General features: G+C 39.3%; 1 protein-coding gene across 1 annotated transcript in view; it reads left to right on the top strand.

The window, feature by feature from the left end:
• Positions 1-8,332, top strand: part of PI15 (peptidase inhibitor 15) — a 23,868-nt gene extending 15,536 nt beyond the window's left edge. Inside the window, exons 3-6 of the mRNA XM_009335016.1 lie at positions 4,060-4,178; positions 4,461-4,593; positions 4,743-4,858; positions 7,896-8,332. Of these exons, the coding sequence (XP_009333291.1) occupies positions 4,060-4,178; positions 4,461-4,593; positions 4,743-4,858; positions 7,896-8,031 (504 nt within the window). The 3' untranslated portion in view covers positions 8,032-8,332. The remainder of the gene's footprint in view (positions 1-4,059; positions 4,179-4,460; positions 4,594-4,742; positions 4,859-7,895) is intronic.
• The last annotated feature ends 1,997 nt before the right edge of the window (positions 8,333-10,329 follow it).

The raw sequence follows: 10,329 nt of genomic DNA, 5'->3' as shown, positions 1-10,329 counted from the left end.
GACTTTATTAATTTTAAGGTTTTAGTCCTAACTCTCAACCAGCATGTGCTGTGTGAGTGCAGAGAACACCCTGGAGCTGCCTCATAAAGCCTCATAAAGTGGTCTCTGGTGTTGAAACTCTCCATGTAGAAGCACTGGACTGTTCCCTGTATTCAGTCCGCTTGACAATTTTCAAGTGAAGTGTAGTTTTGAAGTGTAGTTTTGCAGAGAGCAGTGCAGAGAGCACAGCCGGACAGCTTTCTAGGAAAATAATCTTTGGCTGAGGAAAGAAAAATAAATTGGCCAAAGGATGTTCACTTCAAGTTGCCAGTGGAAGTGTGGCGAGACGCTTTAACTCTATTGCAGCTCAGTTAGACCCAGTTGAGGAGTGGGGAGAGTTTCCATGTTGGACCAAATCAGTGATCTGGAGAGTTTGGGGGGGGATCTTTATACTGGGTGGAAGGAAGGTGACTGCTTCACCAACTGCTAACGACCTAGCAAATGAAGATTTGCTATCCCCAGGGAGAGAATGAGCATAGTTTGGCACTGGGAGTTTGCATGATTAGCCTTTGAGAGTCAAGATCTGAGTCACCTCCTCCGATCTTGACCCACTGAGTATGCAAATCTTTCTCCTTTTTCCCTTTTGCAATTTTATGTTCATGTCAGGCAGCTTTCTCTAACATGTTTAATAGAAACACTGGATTTGCCATCATTTCAGTTTATAATTTTGTTTATCACACTGTTTTTTTAAACTCTTTGTTAATTACCTTGAGTTTTTTAATTTCTCCTTACAGAAACTGTCCCTCTGGCTTTCAAGTTACTTCAGTTTCTCTTTTTAGAATATTTTTCTATTTCTTTATATGCTATTTATCTATGTACAACAATGAAGCCTCATGGGTTCAAAAATCTAAATGTCTTTGCCCTGTTATCTTACATGCCCAAAACAGGGAACTGAACTGAGATACAAATTAATACAAGTGTGGACTCAGGATCAAACTTCTTTTGAAAGGGGTGAACTAACAGTACAGGCTCTTATAGTTTAGAAGATTTTAGGTCATTATGAGATAATAATTTTTCCGCTTCAGCCTGTATTATTTGCATTTTCTCATGGAGATGATCTAAAGCCAGTCCTAGAGGGACCGAGACCACCTTTTCTTCTAGGAAAATAAAATAAAATAAAATAAAATAAAATAAAATAAAATAAGGAAGGTGAAGCACTTCATCTTCTTCCATGAAATACAAATGATTTACATAGCAGGAGGGGACTCTGTACAAAGGCTTTTCACCAGCCTGCTAATGAAGGAATGGAGGAAATTAATAGATGCTGCATATGCTCCCCTCCCCCTTATTTCTTATTCAGTGGTTATTTTATTTCTCTTTCTCTCTCTTTTTTTACGTTTGCCAAAAATTTCATATGTTCAGAGAGTGGTCAAGAATGAATAGATAATGGAAAGCAGAGCACGCTATATATCACAGTAATGCTTACCTCCCAAACCCACAACTTTTTAACTGAGTTTGAAACAACCCCCTGAAACTTTACCAATCAAATGCTGCAGATGATTCCTGAGAACCAGAAAATGAAGCTGAGGAGAAATGAAAGTGGACTGGCAATGCTCTCACTGTCCAAGGAAGGGCCCGTGCCTAGTTTAGAGAGGGCATTAATAGTGAAAACCTAATCCAGTCTTCATATTTCTTTCAAACACCTAACATACTATTTTGCAAGGCAATTTAGTATGCAAAAATATGCTGGGTGGAAATCAGGAGCTCGGTGCTATTTGTGCAAATACAGTACACATTCACATTATTGTGGGACTGCAGCCAGGTCACTTGGGAGCAAGCACGCAAACCTCATGTTCAGCCTCCTGGCAGGGAGCGCTCGTGCCAGAAGCATGATTAATCCCAGCAAAGGAGGGTGTTTATGGGGTGTCACAGTCCTGGCGGAGCTTCCCCTTATGGATGCACACCAGGCAGCTGTGTTTGGACCCACGCGCTGGATCCATGTACTCCTCTGTTCCCCTGGGCCTGGGCAGGCTCCAGACACCGACTGTGGCCCCGGCCTCTCAGGCACACTTCCCAGGCACACTTTTGTGCTTGTACCTACTGTTGCCCCCTCTTTAAGCCCTCTTTTTGGGACCACTGATGTACCACAGAGATTATAAAGAGTTATTTGTACGCTGGCCACATGCAGCTAATTGACTTAACGTCAGAGATACAAAGCAGAACAAATGTCTGTACACAGTTTTCTTCCTCTTGGACACTGGAGCATTTCCTGGGTTTTGGATGGTGCTGTAGCAGCCCTGGGTCCCCTCTCTTGTACCCTAGTGCTCCAGCTTAGCCTTCTCTTCCCAAGTTATAGACTTATCTCTATCTCCTCTGAGAAACTCCATTTTTCAGAGCTGAAGTCAAAGTATTCCCTGGCTTGAAGACCATTCCTTCTTAGCATGCTTCTTCCTAACACTTCTCTGTTGTGTCCTTTTACTGGCAATTTGCTCTGACTTTGTTCTGGGACCTTTTACTAACACGTGTAAAGTAAATGTGCTCTGCTTTAAGCACCATCCATCTTACTTTCCTTAAGGTGGTTCCACTTGAATGGAAGATCATTTGCGTTAAGGGCTCATATTGATCTCTGTTGCACTTCTTCAGCTTTAATCTAGGAGGTACCTCACCCACTCCATATTAGCAAAAGCTTGGTTCAATGATATAGCAATTTCATACAATTTATGAAGTTTTGTCCTTTTCACTTAAAGACATTTCACAAAATACCAGACAGAGTCAGGGCATGAATTACTGTCCTAGTCCATCATCTGTGGTCAGTCTTTTCACTCTGCAGGTTTGCAAAATTAAAACTATGAATTCAGTGTTAGAAATCATTATTAGCTCATAGAACAGAAAATATTTGTGATGTGGGCCACCTTATCTTTTAATAAGTTTATTTCTGACTTTGCCTCTTATTTCATACCTCAGACAGCATACTTTTTATTTTGTAGCCACTCAAGATTTATGAGTTTGGATTTGCGTTTAAAAAGCTGCAATGGGCCGGGTAGGCAATTTTACTACATTCTGTTCCTGCCTTTCTACCTGCAATTCACTAAAACTGTCCTGCACCAAAACACTCGGGGTATTCAAAACCACATCTAATTCCAGGATCTAGAGCCTACTTGGGTATCACTCAAACACTAAGATATACCAGGATTTGTGTGTACTTGTAATACAACAGTGAGATATTCTTTATCTGGAGCTCACGTGGTGCAGTAGGTTCTATTGCTGATATCTCCGTTATTGCTGAGGCAAGCCTATTTGCTGTGGAGAAAACAGTGGAGTTACAAATCAAGCATGTAAGTGAGCAGGAAAAACATATAAAGGAGACAGTGTTTAAGTTCACTTGTCATGTTCCTACCATTAGAGGAGAACTTAAGAAGTCAAATTGTCTCTTCTTACAGAGCTGTTATCTTTTTATTCCAAGCAGGGAGCAATGTCAACTCCCATGCAGAATAAAATGATAAAACTCATACCACACCTGGAAATTATCCATAGTTTTTGCCTTTGTGGAATCCCTTTTCTTGACCTTGTGGCTTCAAATATGAAAAGCTGCCACACACACTCTCTCTGGCTATAGATACTCCTGAGATCCTATTTCAAATGTGTTGGGGTTTTGTGGGGTATGTAATACCTGTGCTGAATTATTCTTCCCTGTGTGCCCCTACTTTGCTTTAACTTCCATCTGAGTCCCATCCAATGTTTCACTCCTCTCCACACATGGATCTCATCAACACAGAAAGGAAGATGGTAGGAGAATGCCTGTTCAGGGAAGAGCTTTTCCAGAAAAAAAGGAGAAATCTGAATACTTGGCTTCCTCTGATGATGTGGGCAGGAATTCTGTCCAGCATTAGGGCGAATCCTGCTAGATCCTGTACATGCTGCCCCACAGTTTTCTGGATTCAAGAGCTCTCTGCCTAGGTTACAGATCTGATGTGTTATGATAGTATATTTGTGACTTGAGATACTTGCTTCTTGTGTTCTTGCACCGTGATCGCTATTTGTTTTTTCTGTTCTACTGCTAAGGATATTTTATTTTGTCAGGTTTGGGATGAAACTCTTGCCAAATCTGCAGAGGCTTGGGCTGCTACATGCATTTGGGACCATGGGCCTTCCTACTTACTGAGATTCTTGGGCCAGAACCTGTCTGTAAGAACTGGAAGGTAGGCAGATACCCTGCGAAACAGTTATTTTGTCAGCCTTCGAACAGCCTTTGAGATCCAGATCTTAGACTGATGCAAGGGTCATCCAGTATTCTAGCAATAATTGATATCCATCTATGTTCATTTGGCTTAAGAGTATAATTGCTTAATACTGTGCCCCTAGTGATGTGTGGAGAAACATGTATTTAGGTGACTTGCATCAGAGGGATGAGCAGCAGAAAGTTCCAAAATATCTAAATCTAAAATGACATGTTTTTCTTTCTGTCTTTTAAACAAACCCAGGTATCGATCTATTCTCCAGCTGGTAAAGCCATGGTATGATGAGGTGAAGGATTATGCTTTCCCTTATCCTCAGGATTGCAACCCCAGGTGTCCCATGCGATGTTATGGACCCATGTGCACCCATTACACACAGGTTATATGAATTACATTCTTCTATTCAAAATCTAGCGTCCAAAGCTGGACTTTTCTGTGATGTATTTATAACTCTCTCTCAAATAAATGTATATATATATATATATTTCTGTTCAATTTGGACTTCACCAATAATAAATATTTATTCAGATGGTTTGGGCCACTTCCAATCGTATAGGCTGCGCAATCCACACATGCCACAATATGAACGTCTGGGGATCTGTTTGGCGACGAGCTGTTTACTTGGTATGCAACTATGCCCCAAAGTGAGTTGCTTTCTTTTAATATTGTTTATTTTTATACTTCATGCATGTTTTGGTCCTCTCATAGGACTGCTTACTCCTTTTTCTGCAGCTTGACCTCTATTAGTGCTTTTTCTGCGGGCTGCTCCTTCATTCTAACTTTACATCTGAAAATACAGAAAATGCATGACTTTGGTATGCAAGGAAGTAAAGGAAATAACTCTATGTGTATGGAACAAAACCAAAAACTTGTTTTCTGTTATTGTTGTTATTACAGTTCTTTTTGTCTTCCTCCTTTGTGTTGACTCCACTTTACTTTCAATTCGTTATTTCTTCACTCTGTTATATATACTCGTGGTGAGCTAGACTTCCTCAGGTAAGCAATCCCACTGTAGATCAGGCCCTTGATTTACTGTGAACACATGTTGTTGCCCACAAGATACCTTTGCTTATGACCATGCTGCGTAAGGGCATCCATAGCATAGGTTTCCTATGAAGTCCATCTGCCTAAGCTCAGTGTCTACAAATCTTGTCTTGCCTTCCATATTAGGGTCCTTCAAAGTACAGGTCACAGACACCCATAGGTGGCCCTGTATCAGGTAGCTGTGCAGAGATCTGTGTTAGGTTGAAATGAAGAAATGAATTTTCTTCCACCATTTCCTAGATATCATCCCAAGCTTACATCTGGGTGCAGAATGAATCAATACAGTGTGGCTCTGGGAGAGCTTCGATTTGAGGTCTGGTTTGGACCAGTGCTTCAAAAGCAGCATGGACAGTGTAAATGGCTAGTTTCTCTGGCTGTATAATATTAGGCAAAGCCATAGTTCTGTATAGGAATCTAAGTACAATTAATTGGGCATGTTTTCCGTAAACTCTCAGTGGCACAGGCCCATTTGTGGTAAAGATTATGCACGAATATGTCATTATTCTAGTTGTTACATGAGTAACAGATTTTTTAAAGATTTTGCAACTTAGAAAAAGATAGGTTTTAGTAAGAAAACTGACTTGGAAAAAAAACACCTTTGGAAGTCAAGGAGATTTCTCTGTCCTTTTGTCTTTAATATCTACTAGAAAAGGGTAGTATGAAATGAATGTGAGGGAGCAAAAATCAGGCAGCAAAAATTGTATCTGACTTATAGCTCCACAACATGGACAAGGTGAAATCAAAGTTTATAAGAGAAACCCGACTATTCTTTTTTATATATCTCCATTTGAAAAAAAATATTAAAAATTACAAAATTCCTAGAATACATCTCTCATGTTCATATATAGGAAAAGAATGGTTTTAAACATTTGGCATTATTGAAAATTGATGCATTGTTTGTCTATCAGTTAGCAATGAATTAATGACATTTTGTATTTTCTCAGTCTAAAAATCCCACTGTTCCTCAAACAGCAAACCAAAGCCTGGTGTTACAAGCTTCTCTGGATGATATTTTGAGTAGACCTTTGATTCATAGGTGGTGGAATCAGGATTTTCACATCTACTTCTTGCACAGTCACAAAAAGGATATTGACTGGTCTTGCCTGGCTTAAGTTCATATTCCTAAGAATTAATTAAGTTAAGGACATTGGGCTTAGAGTCCTTGGGCACACATTCAGAAGTCTCTTTGCCAGTCAATAAAGGCTGTGTCCTTCTGAGTAACCAGCACATCAGAAACTCCTCCTCTGAAGAAGGGGGTGAATATTACAGCCCTGACTCGAGTTATTAAGATTGGACTTTGGCAAAGATTTAGGATTTAGAACTCAAATAATTTTCACTGATGCCATGCTGTAAGGCTGAAAAATATCTATGCTTCTGAAATCTGGAAAAAAAAAGTTAAGGAAGATAATTACAAAGTTTAGAAAGGCCCTACACCTGGTTATCTAACACACTCACACAAATCAGCCATGCGTTGCATAGAAAATGAAGCAGAAATCAGCTTTCAGCAAACTCTATCTGGATTTCCATATCTGTTATCAAACTAAATCTATTTCCTGAGCACTCAGTCTGCTGTACCCATTTGGAAGAGAAGTAGGAATGAGCAAATTATTTGAGAGATTCCTACTTTCTTCCAAGGCACAACCCAGACCAGGGCTTTTGATCCAATGTTATTGGCTGGGAGGTGGGGGATGAGAAAATGTTTCATAAATAATTGCATTACTCACTGCTATACCACGTCACATGCAAACTAGAGGAAAGTTCTCTGCTCAGTGAGACATAACATTTAAATAAAAATCTAATTTTAACTTACTTTCTGCCTACATCACGAGTGTTACATGAATCTCTAAAAGCCAGGGGTTTATATAAGCACCTAAAAGTCTGGATTGTTTGTCAGATGTTCCTAGATCTTTCAGAGTTACCTCTTTTCACATGATTACTCTCCAGACTTGTACCCCTTTCCCCCCCGCCCCGGGCTCTATTACAGCTCTATTTACCAGACAGGAGCCCTCCTCCTCCTCCCATTAACACCTGTGAGACCCCTATGCATGCCCAAATACAGTTCTTTTTAGTACATGACTGGTGCGAATAGTTTTCATCTTCCCTTTTCTCTAACCACGAATTCAGCCTCAGAGCTTGACAATGTGGACATAGGGTAGTGCAACCTAAGAATAAGGTTTCGGTCTGTTTGTTTTTCCACCTTCCAAAAACAAGCTTTTAAGATAACTGCCAGACAAAAAAAGTGCTCAAGGAAAACTTTGCACCAATGCTTATGTTGCTAATTTCTCGTAAATATAGCCCTCCGGTAAAAAACGCTCTGTCCCAGGCTTGGAGAGTCAAAAATCACTCGTCTGTAGCAAAAGCAAGAAGACTGGAACTTCACCACAGAGACTAAAGGATATCGAATGGACCACTGGCCTGGGGTGACATGGTCATTCTCCTGCTGGTTTTGGGGATTCGGTAGATCAATGTTTGCCAGTAACCTACAGAAATATACTAACGTATGTTTTCAGTAACAGGGCATTTATAGGTTATCACTGAAGACATTAACTTTAATCACTCAAAACAAGTATGGTTAATGAATTTTTTTTTCTTCCTCTCTGAAATTACTAAGCATTCTTTTTCCTTTTTTATTTTCAGGGGGAATTGGATTGGAGAAGCACCATATAAAGTAGGAGTCCCGTGTTCGGCTTGTCCTCCAAGCTATGGAGGTTCTTGTACCGACAATCTTTGTTTCCCAGGAGTAACATCAAACTACCTATACTGGTTTAAATAAGTTAAGGTTTACATTATTTTAAAAAAAAAAACATGGATGAGTTACAAGAAGCTTGTATATTGAATTTTGCACATATTATATATAGAGAGATATTGTAATAATACTCTGATGTTTTCTTTTTGTATGCTTTTGTATAATTAGCTTTCAAAGTATAGTATAATTTGGTTTTAACACTTTGGGATTTAAGACTCACATTAACCCTTTTAGATTAACATTTTGTTAAAGGAGAGCAAACTAATTTTCACCTTAGCAAGTGTAGCTTCCTGAAGATTATGTTCTATTAAAAGCACATTGAAAGATAGAATATGACTTCCTTTTAAAAATAATAGCTCCAGAAAGAGAAGCATCATTGTTTAAAACTGTGCTTTAAAAATGGAGTGTGACGTGCAAAGCAACAAATTGTCCTCACGCTCCCAATGGTTCCTCCCATTTACACCTGTGCTTTCACCTGCAATGTCAATGGGACTCTGAGCAGAGGAAAACATATGTGCAAGAGAAACTGCAGGATATTACCTACCTCATGCACACCACCAAATCATTTATGGCGTTCCAAGAGTTCAGCACATGGCTGCTGCTATCATCAACGAAGCCTGTGCGCAGACAGGAAAATTAGAGAGAATGAGGAACCACACTGGCCAAGATGCAGTGGCTGTTAGCTCACATGCCTAAAGTCTTAACTAGATAGAAAGCTACATCACTTTAAATATACTGGTATAATAACACAGCCTAACTCTACCTTCCTGTGTTTCTGAACACAGTCATAATGGTATAGTGGTGCTTTGCAGCAGTATATTTATTCTTGTACGGGAAGGTAAAGCAATATATTGCTACAAAGCAACATATATCAATACATGACATCCATACTGTCTTTTACACTGTAACTTTGCCAGTGTATGTGCTATCCCCCTGACTGAAACTCAGCCAGGTGAAACTTTCAAGGAGAGATCAGACGTAAAATAGATAAGAGGATTTCCAAATAAAAGACATCAGGCAACTTTGAAACTTCATACAGATTTCCGACAAAAATTTCAAATTTCTAAAGCAATTGGCAGTGTCCTTTAAAATATATTGTGATAGTTCCTGAAAATATCTGTATGAATTAATAAAAAACAAATCTGTTTATTCATATCTTTCCTGCCCAAAAACTGAACGCCTTATGGGTGCTTACTAGAACATTTATAAAGAGGGCCTACACTTTAAGCTAGAATATTATACAAATAGTTTTCTTGAAAAACAGATTATAAAAAGGAGGAAATCAAATGTCTGCGACAACTACTATGTCATTGAAATAGCCTGGAGTTTTGGCTTTATACTACGGGGCAGAATGTACACCGCTTTAAATATACGTGTTTAGTCTGCTTGCACTGCTACATTTAGACCTCTGAAATTTATGAACTTTGAAAAGCAATACTGAGTAGAGCAAGCAGAACAACAGAGGATAATTTCACTAGTGCTACATATGTATGTGTCTTTAAGTCACTAATTCAGTCCTTTCGAGGGTGATGGAGACAGTCTGTCACCAGAATATGAAGTATCACAGTGGTGATATAAAAAGAAAGATCAGAGTTTGAATTCTTCATGTTAGTTATTCTTTTTCTCCAGCAAGATAGCTGTGTGTGGGGAACGGGCTCTACAGTGTATGACACCTAACAGCCCCTCTCCATCTGTCCATAATCTGATCCCTCAGAGAACGTCAGCAACTGATCTGTGGCTCTTCAGACATTGCTGGTTAGTGACACTTCTGTATCTGACGGGACAATAACTAGACAAGTATTTTGTCTTAAAATGTGTCCGTGTTTTAAAAGAACAACACTTGTAATATTCTACTAACTTTTATTCTAACAGCTACAATATAAATGGTTTTCCTTTTGGTTTCAAAGGGGCTTGGACTTGGACAGTGCTCAGTCAGTCAAACACTTTGGCTGAGTAAAATCCAGTCCTGTTTTGGGAGTGAAGCACAACCTTTTTGCATCATCTATGTACACATTGAAAGAATTCAGTGAGACAAAACTACTAGGTGGGTCACTAGCCCTCAGCCAGCCCAGTTTTTGACAAAGATGCATGGGACAAATATATTTTTGTTCTGCATAAGAAATCTTCTCTAGAGGTAAAGACAGCACAGTTGAAACAGTGCATCTGGCCATTTTCAGTATTTTCTTTTTTTTTTTTTAATACAAGATAGGAAGCAGAGCATAAGCAAAAGTTCAGGTTAAGCCGTGGAGCCTACAATGGTAGGTTTAACAATAAATGACTATGCACTTTGGAACTTGCAACTTGTATGTTGTATGGTACACTTTC

This window comes from Pygoscelis adeliae, unplaced genomic scaffold, assembly GCF_000699105.1.
Source record: "Pygoscelis adeliae isolate BGI_AS28 unplaced genomic scaffold, ASM69910v1 Scaffold101, whole genome shotgun sequence".
In the NCBI taxonomy this organism is placed as follows: Eukaryota; Metazoa; Chordata; class Aves; order Sphenisciformes; family Spheniscidae; genus Pygoscelis; species Pygoscelis adeliae.
The sequence above is the reverse complement of the archived record's forward strand: the minus strand, read 5'-3'. Positions and strand labels throughout refer to the sequence as shown.